Raw genomic sequence first — 14946 nt, 5'->3', positions numbered from 1 at the left:
CCCAAATAAAGGCCATGTATGAATATTCTAACCCATTGGCTTCTACACTATTTTCTGCTTATGCACTCTTAAGGGCCATTTCTCATGTTACAATTGTAGATATTCATGCCTGGAAAAGTGCACATAAAGTACATCTGAGTATATGTTTAGGGGCTGAACTGCATGTGGCACTCAAAGAATGCCTCCAAGCTAGAGTATTTTGCCCCCACTCCTAGATGAGAGGAGAAGTATCTCTGAGAGGCTAGTTTTTGATAGAAAAACTGCTGGAGGGGAAAAGGTTAAGGAACCCGTCCCACATGCTGGACTCCCCTGCATTTTGCAAAATAACAGAGAAACACTGCATATGACATGGAGTCTGGCCTTTAGTAGATCAGAAATGAACAGCATAGATGGATTACACAGACAATAGCCCTAAAGCAATATACAACTTGAGCACTGAAAGAGAAAAAATCTGTCACAGAGAAGAGCATGTTCATATAAATGCCCCTTCACTGTACATTCACGAACTGTTACAGGTCTCTCCTACATATTTTATAAGCATTTTAAAATAGGCTTTGAGAAAAGATTTTAAACAGATAGACAGACCTATCTCGTTAAAGCCACTGTATCCCAGCTCTTGCCTGCTTAACCCCAGTTCTTCAAGGTCCATGCACTCAAATCCTGGGGGACACTGGTAACCTTCTTCTGACACCTTTGAACAGTGTGTGTCTGGGATTGCTAAATTATTCCAGGTTATGTTTCTGTTGAGATAAAAAGAGAATCTATTAGACCAGTTCAGTATTACATGAAAATTCAGTATTACATGAACCAGTTCAGTATTACATGAACATCTGCATAGCAGGTCTGCAATTAAAGTGACAGATGTGTAAATCCAACCAGTTTCAATGGGATGTCCGAAATGGGATGCAACTAGGACCACACAGAAAAATATGGCTGACAAGACAGGCAGTCCTATGTCAAGCTTAGGGACCTGTCGGAGTTGCTGCACATCTTGAAAGGCAGCCCCAATGATGTGGAAGACTTTAGACTGCTTGCAGCCAGCAATGCAGCACTCCTACCTCCGCACAACTGCCGGCAAGTGCTTTTAAGACATTCCACAGCTGCACTACACAGCTGAGGCTGCCCTTCAAGTTGCACAGCAACCCCAGCAGGTCCCTAACACTGACGTAGGGCTGCCCGTGAGGTTGGCCACAGTTCCGAACCCTCCTGAGCACTGTAGGGAGTGAAAACAACAGGAAGAGTTATCACGAGCTACGAATTTACCAGAAACAGAGTTGTGAATTAAATCTTAGCGGAAATTCCTAGAGGTCAACTTTAGGTTTCTCTGACCTATTTTCTGTTAACACCACATTACTTAAAAAGAGCACAAAAAGAGGTTGTTTACAGTCAATCATTGATGGGGAAAATACAGGGGTTGCGATACTGCATTATCTATTCTTAAAAAGGAAAGGGGAAGGGAAGGAATAGAAGAAATATTAAATCACTGACATCGTTTTCTTGGACCTCTCAGCGGCTTTCGATACCACTGACCGTGGAATCCTTTGGGATAGACTGGCTAAGTTGGGAATGGAAGACACTGCTTGGAGGTGGTTCCACTCCTACCTCGAGGCCCATTTCCAAAAGGTGGTGCCGGGGAATTACGTCTCAACCCCTTGGTGTTTTGGGGCTCCGCAGGGTTCTATTCCTTCCCCTATATTGTTTAACATCTACATGAAACTGCTGAGAGAGGTCATCTGGAGATTTGGCCTGAGGTGTCATCAGTATGCAGATGACATTCAGTTGTATTTCTCTTTTTCAGCAGACACAGGTGAGGCAGTGACTGTCCTGAATCAGTGCCTGGATGCAGTAATGGACAGGATGAGGGTCAACAAGTTGAGACTCAATCTAGACAAGACAAAAGTATTGTTGGTCAGTGGTTCTTCTGCCTGGGTGGATGATGCTGAGCCTGTTCTAGATGGGGTTACACTCCCCCGAAGGACAAGGTTCGTAGTCTGTGGGGTGCTCATCAATCCAGCACTGTTGCTAGAGGCTCAAGTGGCCTCTCTGGCTCGGAGCATCTTTTATTCAGCCGATATGCCAACTGCAACCATACCTGGTACAAAATAAGCTGCAAGATTATTAACTGCAACTGGGCATTCTGATGATATCACACCAGTGCTTCATCAGCAGCACTGACTCCCATTCCATTTCCGGAACGAATTCAGAGTGCTGGTTTTAACCTTTAAAGCCCTAAATGGTTTTGGACCAGGTTACCTGAGAAGGTACCTTGCCCCATATGTCCCAACTCAGACCTTAAGATCTTCTTCAGAGGCTCTACTCCGAGTGCCCCTGCCAAATAAGGTGAGGTGGGTGGATGCTAAGGAGAGAGCCTTTGTAGTGGTTGCACCGCGTTTATGGAACAGCCTCCCCAGTGAGGTTCGCCAAGAATCATCACTTTGTTCTTTTAGAAGCCAGGTAACGATCTTTCTATTCACTCAGGAATTTTAAATTTGATTTTTAATACTGATTTTTAAAAGGGGGTTACATTGTTTTTTTCTGTATTTTGTATTGTTGTTGTTATTATTACTACTACTACTACATTTATATCCCGCTCTTCCTCCAAGGAGCCCAGAGCGGTGTACTACATACTTGAGTTTCTCTTTCACAACAACCCTGTGAAGTAGGTTAGGCTGAGAGAGAAGTGACTGGCCCAGAGTCACCCAGCTAGTTTCATGGCTGAATGGGGATTTGAACTCGGGTCTCCCCGGTCCTAATCCAGCACTCTAACGACTACACCACACTGGCTTGTCTTGTGATGTCGTGTCTTGTGATGTCATGTGTTCTATGTGTTTTTACTCTATGTTTTAATGCTGTGTTGTGAGCCACCCACAGAATAATTTGTTATGGGACTGCTAACAAAGAATGCTTATTAATCATACTATTATTATTTATTATTTATTGTTTACACAGTCAGACAGGTGTTATTGACTTGTTTGTTTTATCCAGACATCGAGTCCTTCCCAAGGACCTGGGATGGCTGAATTTTATTGTCAGTTGTTATAGATACAGTCACAGAATATAGGCTGTTCCCAGTAAAGCTGCTTTTTGTAATTGGCTGATGGTGATTTCTGTGGCCCCTATGGTGTTGAGGTGCTCTTCAAGGTCTTTTGGAACTGCACCCAGGGCGCCAATGACCACTGGGATTATTTTGGTCTTTTTCTGCCACAGCCTTTCAATTTCAATTTGTAGATCTTTGTATTGGGTGATTTTTTCTATTTCTTTTTCTTCTATTCTGCTATCCCCTGGTATTGCTATGTCGATTATTTTAACTTGTTTTTCTTTCTTCTCGACTACAGTTATATCTGGTGTATTGTGTGGCAGATGTTTGTCTGTTTGTAGTTGGAAGTCCCATAATATTTTTACATCTTCATTTTCTTCCACTTTTTCAATTTTATGGTCCCACCAATTTTTGGCTACAGGTAGCTTGTATTTTTTGCAGATGTTCCAGTGTATCATCCCTGCTACCTTGTCATGCCTTTGTTTGTAGTCAGTCCGTGCGATCTTTTTACAACAGCTGATTAGGTGGTCCACTGTTTCATCTGCTTCTTTACAAAGGCGGTACTTGCTGTTTGTTGTGGATTTTTCGACTTTGGTTCTTATTGCATTTGTTCTTAGTGCCTGTTCCTGTGCAGCCAGTATTCAACCTTCTGTTTCTTTCTTCAAGTTGCCATTCTTAAGCCATTGCCAGGTCTTGGTGATGTCTGATTTTCCACTTATATTGTGCAAATATTGACCATGCAGGGGCTTATTTCTCCATTTTTCTGCTCGGTTCTTGACTTGTTCTTTCTTGTAGGCCTGCTTTCTTTCATTGATGTTGAATAGTTACGCGTTATTGACCATTTTAAGTGCATCTTCTTCACTGTCCTTTATATATTCTTCAAGGCCTCTTTTCTCCTCCTCTACTGTTTGATGGACTTGCAGCATTCCTCTTCTACCTGAGCTGCAAGGAAGGTATAGCCTATCTACATCACTGCGGGGGTGCAGAGCATGATTGATGGTCATGATTTTCCTGGTCTTACGGTCTAGTGACTCTAGCTCTGCCTGGGTCCTGTCTATTATTCCTGCAGTGTATCTGATAACAGGTATAGCCCAGGTGTTTATGGCTTGTATGGTGTTCCCGCCATTGAGTTGGGACTTGAGGATTTTTCTAACTCTCCTGATGTATTCACTTCCAATTTTTCTTTTAACTTCAGTGTGTGCGATGTTATCAGCCTGGAGAATGCCCAAGTATTTGTAATGTTCTTTCTCTTCCAGGTTCTTGATCTTGCTTCCATTGGGCAGTTCTATTCCTTCTGTTTTTCTTATTTTTCCTCTGTTCATTATTAATGCAGCACACTTGTCTAGTCCAAACTCCATTGCTATATCGCTACTGAATATACGGACAGTGTTTAGCAGTGATTCGATTTCTGACTGGGACTTTCCATACAACTTCAGATCGTCCATGCACAGCAGATGGTTGATTTTACTTGATGTTTTAGATGTTTGGTATCCGAGGCCTGTTTTGTTTAGTATTTGTGAAAGTGGCGTCATGGCGATTACAAACAACAGAGGGGATAGTGAGTCCCCTTGGAAAATACCTCTTCTACCGCTAACCTGTCCAAGTGTCTCGCCATTGATTGTTAACTGTGTACTCCACATGCTCATTGCTTTTTTTTAAAATAAATATCTGAATGTTTTTGTTGACACCAGTTGTTTCTAAACATTTTAGTATCCATGTGTGAGGCAATGAGTTGAAGGCTTTCTTGTAATCAATCCATGCAAAACTTAGATTGGTTTTTCTTCTCTTGCAATTTTGTAAAATCATTTTGTCAATCAGCAGCTGGTCTTTTGTGCCTCTGGTGTTCGGGCAATTTCTTTTCTGTTCAACTGGAAGCTGTTTGTCAGTTAATAAGTGTTGCATCACTTCATCTGCTATTATTCCTGTTAATAATTTGAACATGGTTGGCAGGCAGGTTATCGGTCTATAATTATTTGTAACTGCACCTTTTGCTGGGTCTTTCATGATGAGATGAGTTTTCCCAGTTGTTAGCCATTGTTCAATATCCCCTCCTTGCAAAATGTGATTGAACTGTTTTGATAGTTGTTTATGAAGGCTTGTTAGGTGTTTAAGCCAAAAGCCATGCAGTTCATCGTCGCCTGGCGCAGTCCAATTTTTAGTTTTCTTTGCTCTTTCACTTATTAATTCTGGTGTTATTATTAGATCTTGCATTTGTTGGTTACATTTTTTGACCTCTTTCATCCAGCCTGCTTTTTAATTATAATCTATTGGATTGTCCCATAATTTCCCACAGGATTGCACTGTTTCTTCTTTATTTGGTGTTTCTACATTTCTTGCAGTTTCTCCTCCTATGCTTTGGTAGAAACGTCTGATTCGACTGGAATTGTAGATTCTGCCTGTGTTGTGTAATTCTGGCTTTGTATCTGCTAATCTTCTTTGACACTGCTGTTATTTGCTGCTTTATTATTTCCAGGACTTCTCTAATTTTCCTTGAATCTAGGTGGTATTTTTGGATCAGATACTGTTTGGTGTTTTCATTCTTCAGCTTCTTGTCTTTCATATCTTTCAATTTACTAGCATCTGATCTAAGCCTGGAGATTTTATTTTCTAATCTTCCATTTAGGTGATGTACTGCTTTCTTTTTTTACAGGTCCACTGATCTTATATCCAAGCTCTTGTGTTGTTATTGTTGCTGCACTGTACATTAGTTGGTTTGTTTCTTGCAAATTATTGGTTGTTATTTCTGCAAGTGCAGCATTGACATCTTTTAATGCCTGAGCAAGTTGTTTTTTGGCAACTGTTTTTAAAGCTAGAAGTCGAACCCTGGTGGTTGTTTGGTTTATGTGCTCACTTATTTTTTGCTTTAGTTCTTGTTGCTTTTCTGTTAAACGGCATTCGGATTTTTGAGGTGAAGGCAAAGGGGCGGTTGCCTGGTTTTGATCTTGAAACAGTTCAGTAACAGTGGCATCCTCTATTTCCAACACCTCCTCCACCAGCACCTGAGCAACTTCTTCAACTGGTGGTAATTCTTCTTCCATATCTTGAGCCTGTGTTGCTCTTTGCAGTTCTTCCAGCTCAACTCCTGTGAATACTTTATTTCTTATTATGTATCTTTTCTGGTCTGCTAGCCTTTGTTCTGTTATTTCTGTATCTGGATGCTTCTCTTTCCAAATTTGGTACATTCTTTTTAAATAACCTCTTCTAGTTGGACTAGACTTGTAATAGCAGATCATTATTTCCTTGTTGGCATTTTTTGTATATTTTTTTCGGTTAAGAGACATGTCTTCCAGTAACCTTGCAGTCTCCAGCCCTGGTTGCTCAACTGAAGATCCTGAGTCCTGTTGCCTACTTGCCACCAGATGTCCAGGGACTATAGCACCTGGCGCGGTCCTTGTTGACCCGGGCGACGACCAATCCGGTATGGATTTATTAAAGTTACGTCTCACCATATTGTTGATGGGAGAGGCACTCTTTGTCTGGCTCCTCTGGTGAGACCTGTCCAGTATGGTTGGACCTCTGGCATAGCTCTCACCTTCCTCAGAGCACACAAGCCCCACAACCACGCCAAGGTAGTGCAATTATTATTACTACTACTACTTAAGGTACAATCCTGTTATCAGTTCTGAATGGACAATTCTATCAAGCTGAGGGGGGCTTTTGCTTGAGATACAGGACTGAAGCCTAAAGTTTCACATTAGGCATAAAAATAACTAGTAAAAGAACCTATCAGTAGCTATTATTTAGGCAATGAGAGAAAAATGAGAAATCCAGATACAATCAGCCTAAAATATTTATTTATTTGAAACATTTAATATACCGCTCACTCCAAAGACTCCGGGCGGTGTACAAAAACATGTAAATAAGACAACATTAAAGATTGCATTCTAAATTAAAAACTAAAGTAGCTAATGGGTAACTAGTGCAGTGACTGCAGGAGAAGTGTTACCCTGTCATATTTTCTGGCACTCATGAAGCTGGGCAAAAGCACTTCTGGCCACAGCCTCCACCTGCTGTTCAAGTAAGAGGTGTGAGTCCAAAAGGACCCCCAAATCACGAACAAGGTCCTTTGGGGGAAGCACCAGTCCATCTAAAAGAAGGTTCACATCCAACTGTTGGCCGAGGGCTGAATAAAAGTAGTTCAGTCTTAGTGAGATTTAGTCTGAGCTTGTTTTGAGTCATCCAGACCTTAACAGCTTCCAGGCATCAAGTAAGCACAGAAACAGCATCCCCAGAATGGTCTGGGATGGCAATATACAGCTGAGTATCATCAGAGTATTGATGAAATCTCACCCCAAACTGGCAAATGACCTAACCCAGGGGTTAAAAAGGACATGGGCAAGAATTGAAACCCTGGGGACTCCATAAAGGACTGGCCATGGGTCAGAGTACCTGTTATCAATGCATACCAACTGGACACACCCGCTAAGGTAAGAATGGAACCACTGTAAAACAGTGCCTCCAATACACAACCCACGCAGGTGGTCGAGAAGGATAGCATGATCGATAGTGTCAAAAGCCGCTGAGAGATCTAAAAGAACCAAGAGAGGGACACTACCCTCGTCAAGGTCCCGAAGAAGGTCATCTACCAAAATGACCAGTGCTGTCTCCGTGCTATATATCACCTTGAGCAATACCTCTACTTACTCTGAATGTCTCTAAGGGACCAAAACAACACCTTAACCAGGCTGGTTTATATCTTCATGGCATTGTGCAATGCTGTATTTCTGCTGCTGCCAGATCATCTTGAAGGAAACATTTTAGGAGCTCAAAAAGATTTACCATAACCTAAAGTGCTACTGGCAGGAGAGGTTTGGAGTGGCTACAAAACATAAAATGAAGCTCTTGCTAAACATAAATGGTCAGCAGGATAATCTTTTCCAGAGTTTGATTAGATAAGTTCTGAGACTGTACAGGCTTCTGTCTTCAAAAGTTTAAAGAGAATATTGTGGTTTGTTCAGGAATCTTTAAAAAATTGTATGTGTGTTTACTTTTTCTTTTGTTATTTATGAGCTATAACACTGCCTTAGGGTTTTGTTTTATTTGTCCTTGCATTTGTGAATTAATACTATTAAAAGGTTGCGGGAGAGGCTCAAATTGGCTTGTGAAATGGTCCAATTTTTTCTCATCACAGATGTGTCATCAAAAAAATTAGTGGTGCTTATAGTAACTTTGGCCAGGTTAGGTATAACCAAGCACTGGAAAAATCAAACCATGTCAATGGATAACTAGTATAAGCATCTATGGCATATCGTAATATCAAAAAAGGTATCTCACATTATTCGGTCTTGTGCAAATCAGATCGCAAATAACTCTTTTTATGTTATATGATCAGATTTTATTCATTACACCAATTGGGAGAATTATGGTTGTCTTCTTACCCCAGATAACATAAGAATGTGGATGGATAGCTGAATTGGGGTTTGTTGTATGATGTTTTGCTGGCAGTGTGTGTTTGGATTATTTATCTATTTGTTTATTTATTTAACCTATTTCTGTAGCGCCCAAACTCATGTCTCTGGGCGGTTTACAACAGAAAGCTTAAAACATGAATTAAAACACAATAAATGACAGAAAAGTTAAAACATGAATTAAAACAAAATAAATGATAACAGAAAAGATTGCTATATTACAATAATTTAAAATGTTTAAAAAAATGTTAAAACTATTTAATTGATTAATTTTGTTTTGTATTGCAAATTTTCTTCTAGTAAAGTTTATTACAAATTTTTAAAAAACTTTGGGGCAAAGAGATCCTATCATTTATTAATTAGAGAATTAGTGTGAGAGATCAAGAACAAAGGATGTCAACGATAAGCAAGACATCATTGCAACTGAATAGTTAATGCAAGGCAAAATTAATGGATAGGCTAATATGGATCTAGCTTTAGGTCATCATATTTTTAGACTATTTTGGGTTCTCCAGTCCATATTGCTCTCTGCAAGTGAGGTGGGCAAGGCTGTGCTGAGGGCATGCCTGTTTTGATGTCACTGAAGGACGTCCTATCAGGATGCCCTCTAATCGCGTGAGAGGGGTGATAATCTGAATCGCCCCACTACAAGCACTACAAAACCCTGTTTAAACAGGATTTTGGAACATGTGAAATGAGGTGATTTGGCTGATCACCTCTCTCATGTGATTAGAGGATTTCCTGACAGTGCATCAGGATATCCTTCAGTGATGTCAGAATGGGCACGCTCTCAGCACATGCCTGCACATCATGTGATAAGTCAGGTGATCATCTGAATTGGATCTGTTTAATATAGACTAAGAAATACTTCAAAAGATGAACTTATTGAAATTTTACGTACGTGCATCTGAAGATATGTAGAAACCGCATACACAAAGTCAATAGCCTCATCAAAACCAAAACACTGGCACCACGAGGGGCTATGAACCATCTTATTACCCTTTCCAGGCTCACACAGATAGGTTTGTCATATACCAAGGCATAATCCTGGCTAAGCATATAATATGAGATTTATACTTAGGCCTTTCTATCCCATTAGTCTCACACCCCTTGTAACCTTACTATGGCCCTGAGCAGATGGGAAGGTTAGACAGGGTTCAAGGGTGAGGTGTTGACTGAGGCATGGATTAACATGCAACACAAAACAATTTACATAAGAAATATACATATTAACCATTTAGGGCAGTATATAAATATGCTAAAAAAATTAAATAAAACCAACATGCAAATCAAAGAGAGGGAAGCAAGCATGCTTCTGCACCAGTCACATTAAATTGGGCACCTGAAATAACTTCAATGAGCCTGAGACTGCTTGACTAAGCCAGTGTTTTATTTGCTTGCTAACTAACTGGCCCTGCGCAGAACATCTGCGCACTAGGCCCTTATTGCTCTCCTTAAAGTCCCACTACAGCCCCTACTCAGTTTGACACCCCACTCATCACCACCCCTGCCCCTCAACCATTCAGCTACCCCACTCACAGCCACCCCCTCTCCTCCACTCCCCTACTCACAGTCACCCCACTCACAGCCACCCTCTCCTCCCCACCCCCACTCACAGCCACCCCCACCCCGAGGGCCACCTATGCAGGCCAGATGGGAAGCCCCAGCTTTGCCGTCCTGCTTGCGTGGAGACTTGGCAAGGCGTCAGAGGCAGGCAGTTGGAGCTGAGGAACTGAGCAATGCTGCTGCTCTTTCTTCGGAACTCTTGCTCCTCCTTGGCAGCAGCTGCTCCTCCACCCATTCCTCAGCCTCCTCCTCCATGCCCCCCTCCCCCCTCCGAGTGTTGTCAGAACTCTCGCAAGATGTGTCATGTACCACGGGATTTGTTGCTCAAGGCTTTTAAATAAAAAGAAGATATGTACATGTACAGACTGTACCACTGTAGGTGTGGGTTGAGTTGACCGAAATGTTCCTTCCAGGAGTGAAGCTATAATTGAGTGAATATGTTCAAGGAACGTGAGCTGTTCACTGCCAGGGGCTCCCTCTCCCCCACCCCCACTCCTCCCAGGCTGCCTCTCCCATGCCCCTGTCCCCCACAACCTGCTCTCTAGCTGCCTCTGTGGCATCTCCTAAAGCTCCAGCAGCCACAGTGGTGGCACCTAAGCTTTACCCAGCTGCAGGCCCTTTAAAAACATCACGGCCTGGCATCTGTCACCTGGCCATGACGTTCTTATTGTTGGAAGTTAAGGACTATGCGCTGTCTCTTGTCTCAAAGACAGTGGAGGACAGACTAGTGAGTCAGAGGGCTAGAGGGTCAAGACATTGGTCATCCCTTCTCTACTGCTCTGACACTATCCCTTTGAAATGTAGATTGGTACTCTTAGGGATTAACTTCCTACCTCTCTTCTCTTCCTGTTCCTACTACCTTGCAACATGGCAAGCTCCTCTCCCTGCACCATGTGTGCAGAGAAGATGCAGAATCCATCTGCATCCAGCTAGCTAGCTAGATTAGAGATCCTAACTCCTCACTTTCCTATCTAGAATGGAGTTCTCTAATAAATGCCTTATATATTGATTTGAAACTATGAATTGGCTCCAAGTTACTTTACTCTCAGCACATACGCATGCCTAAGTAAATTCCGCTGTGTTGTGCCTCTGTGCACTCTGCTATAATGAAAAGGGGATTCTCTTACCACAGAGAAATCCCAACACTTATAGCACGCAGTAGCCAGGGAAATCTTAGGAGCGGCGGCTGCTGCTGCTGCTGCCACTATCTCAATGGCCCCTAAAACTCCAGGAGCTGCAGTGGTGGCTCCTAAGATTTCCTCAGCCACAGGCACTATAAAAATGTCAGGGCCTGGCATGCTGGGCCATGATATTTTTATAGTGCTGAGCCCAGAACGAGTAAGAGCCCCCACTCCTGCAGCAGCCATGGGGCTCGGGTGGTGGGAGAAGAGGAGGCCTGGTGGCATGGCAGCATTCACAACACAGGCCGTCGCCAACATCACTAAGCCCCTGGTTCCTGCATGCAAGCACTTCTATTCACTTGGGAAACCAGATAGCATGGAGAAGGCTAGGATGGAGATCTTCCCTCAGACATCTAATCTTCTATATGGAAGAAATTTTTACATGAAGGAATCCTCAAGCATTTGAATCCCTACTTTCAACTTGAGTGGTACAACTCAAGCTTACCACCTTGAGAGAGAACTAGGCCTGCGACCTCTTAAGCAAACTTGGGGGTGGTGGGGGTGGGAGGATTAATGACTGGCTGCAGCCAATCAAGCATTGTTTGCGGCTAACTTCTGGCTTCTTCTGTACTCAACCCTGGAAAAGGAGAGGTATATCTGAATTAAGTTTAATGAGAATGCTTCCTGACTGGGCCAGCATTCTAAAAAAAATACTGTAAGCCTACACACCCAAAGATTAAGTAGATTTTTGCATTCCAAACCCATATATTGTCAAAATTTGAAACTTAACTGGATTTCAAAATTCGAGCATTAAAACATTCATGTTAGCATTTCAAAACCCATCTAGTACTGTTAAAAGTACTATTATGAAAATTGAGCAAGATCATGTATACATAGGCACAGACATACATTTATGAATCTGAACTCTATCACTCAATTTAGTAAGCCTACAATATTCAAAAGATAACATTCTGAAAAAGCCCTGAAATTCAGATTTAAAATGCAGCCACCTAATGGCGCAGCGGGATGAGGTTTTCGGTTTGAATCCTCGCTGGTATGTTTCTCAGACTCTGAGAAGCACCTATATCAGGCAGCAGCAATATAGGAAGATGCTGAAAGGCATCATGTCATACTGCAGGGGAGATGGCAATGGTAAATCCTTCCTGTATTCTACCAAAGAAAAATTACAGGGCTCTGTGGTTGCCAGGAGTTGACACCAACTTGATGTTACACTTTACCTTTAATCCTATCTTTGGTTACATTTACATCTCACTCCTCTTCCAAGGAGTTTGGAGCAGGAACATTTTAGTGTCACAACAATCTTGTGAGAAAGATTAAAGGTACTGTGGCCCCAACTCGAGGGCACACTTTACCTTTGTTTATAAAAGGTAAAAGGTTTGGCTGACGAACACAGGAAGCTACTTTATTCTGTGTCAGATCCTGAATCCATGTGGCTAAGAATTTACTACACTGACTGGTAGCTGGGGGTGTGCACAAAACTGGCTGGCCCAGTTCGAGTCCGAACTGGACCGGGCCAGTTCAGTTTCCGCCCCCCCCAATCAAATCCCCCACCCCAGTTTGATTTAGTGGGGTTCGCAATCCATTTTGAGTTTAATTTTCTTTTTGGTCTGTACCCCCTCCGGGGGGCTTCTCCAAGGCTGCGGGGGGTGTCTGTGGAGGTTCCCCCTCCCCTCACCGTACTTCCTTATGCCAAAAATTGCCCGGTTTGTGCATTCTTTCGCCCATTCCGGGCCTTTCCCCCTCACAGTGGCTGTTTAGTAGGCCGCTGTGCATGCACAATAGGCCTCTGTGTGGCCTGGCTCATGATGGATGCTGGGATAGGTGGGGAGCCCTTAGACTCAAACCCTGGAGTTCTTGCTAGCCCCCTTAAATTTGAGTTGTGTAGCTGAACACTATTGAATAATCTAGTTAATGTGAATTCAACTGCATCAAGGCTTTAAAGCTTATATCATCCTGGGCTCTATTCAGTACCATCTATGTAAGTCTGGTCTTCATTCTCTTGAATATTCACATCACTGGCCCATACAGAAATATCAGAGCAAGCATAAAAACTAGCTGACAAGTCATAAACGAGAAATAATGGTTAGCATACAGTTCCCAAGGGAGGAGCAGTCTGATCCTGCTCTCCAAGGAATTAGCTTGGGAACCTTGCTCTCCATTTTCATTAAGAACCTGGGGACAAAGTGAACTCAGCTTTATCAAACTCGCACGTTGGCATGCTCTGAAGGGAGCAATGGCTCAAGAGAATAGAGAAAAGCTTTGGAATGATCAGAAGAATGTAACCTCAGCAAAATGAGATATAATGTAGAGAAATACACTGATGGAGAATGAGGGGAAGTACAGCTATTAACATGGGTCAGCCATATAGGCAGCAACAACATTAAACAAGGAGGAGAAGGGACTCGCTAATTCACTTTTAAAAGTACTGTGCAGCTGCAGCTCATTTGCTCTGGAGTAATCCTATCTTTAGTAACCTTAAGTAGTGTAGCAGGGAAATGCTTGACTAACAAGCAGAAGGTTGCCAGTTCGAATCCTCGCTGGTATGTTTCCCAGACTATGGGAAAGACCTATATCGGGCAGCAGCAATATAGGAAGATGCTGAAAAGCATAATTTCATACTGCGCGCGAGGAGACAATGGTAAACCCCTGCTGTATTCTACCAAAGAAAACCACAGGGCTCTGTCGGCGCCAGGAGTCGAAATCAACTTGACGGCACACTTTACCTCTTTAAAACACATATATAAAGGTTATCTTTCTTCTCCATTATGCCTACATGAAAACAGATATGAACATGAGAATTGCAAGTAAAGCACGTCATGCTGAGGAAGCCCACTGTGAGGCTCTAGTGACTCCGAAAACCCACCAGGAGTGGCTAGAACAGAAGAGGATCTCTGAGGCCTGGAATGCCAATCAACCATCCTGACAGCTGCCATGAGAGCGGCTGGGATAGCCTGGGCTCAATGGGAGTCTCCGAATGAACCACAGCTGAAAACCTGGGGGTGGGCCAGATGGGAAGTCATCCCTGTGCCAGTAAGAGGCGGTGGGACTCCTATAAGAGGGATAGGTCCAGAGGGAGAAGGGGTGGAGAAGCCATAGACCCAAATAAAGAGGAGAGATTACTGGCCCTTCAAAGGCTGGTTGGGAGGAGTTTCTGGGCCTCCTGAAAAGTCACTAAGGGAGTGTTAGGGAAAAGATCGTCGCCAGGCACACTGAAGCAAGAAGGGAATGGCAAGGGATATGGGATACTAAGGACTCCGAGGTGCTGTAACTGCTGGGGTTCCTAGGAATTCAAGTAAAACCTTAAATACTGGCGAGGTTGAGACAGTGCAGTATATACTGTGCTCCGCTGACTAGCCATTATTAAACGTTGTTGGAAGATCACCACCTCTCTTGTCTGTTGAGTGCCTGGAGCCAGTCAATGTTCCTAGTTCTTTTGATACAGAATTACCCCCCTGGGGAGTTAAGAATGTTACACCCACTAAACAAACAAACAAATCATGTGTGGGGGGAGAGAGGCCATGATGAGACAGTGTGAAATAATAGCTGCCTCAGAAGAAATGTAGTTAGATAAGTGATTATAACAACAGGATAATGAGTGTGAAAACTGCCTGGAAATAAATAAATTTAGTATTCTCTCAAGAGAAAAAGGAGGGGGAAACCTGGTAGCAAAAATGAGGCAAGACATGCAGAAAATAAATCACCCAATCAATTTTTGTAAAAAACCTTGTTAGCTGCTGAATAGTCAGTTCGATTATGCTGACCTCATTGACATACATATTTAGACTTTCACTTC

At 42.7% G+C, this 14946-nt stretch overlaps 1 protein-coding gene across 6 annotated transcripts in view; it reads right to left on the bottom strand.

Moving 5' to 3' along the window:
* NALCN (sodium leak channel, non-selective) overlaps nt 1-14946 on the bottom strand; it is a 378362-nt gene that overhangs the window by 295630 nt on the left and 67786 nt on the right. For 4 of the 6 annotated variants that reach the window (XM_053305984.1, XM_053305985.1, XM_053305986.1 and 1 more), the window contains one exon: nt 586-740. The exons of 1 other annotated variant lie outside the window; for it this stretch is intronic. In XM_053305984.1, the coding sequence (XP_053161959.1) occupies nt 586-740 (155 nt within the window). Of the gene's footprint in view, nt 1-585; nt 741-14946 lie in introns of those variants that run through there. One more of the 6 variants, XM_053305991.1, reaches the window with a different exon arrangement.

This window comes from Hemicordylus capensis, chromosome 3 (genome assembly GCF_027244095.1).
Source record: "Hemicordylus capensis ecotype Gifberg chromosome 3, rHemCap1.1.pri, whole genome shotgun sequence".
Lineage (NCBI taxonomy): Eukaryota > Metazoa > Chordata > Lepidosauria > Squamata > Cordylidae > Hemicordylus > Hemicordylus capensis.
Note: the sequence above shows the minus strand (reverse complement) of the source record. Positions and strands in the feature narration are given on the sequence as shown.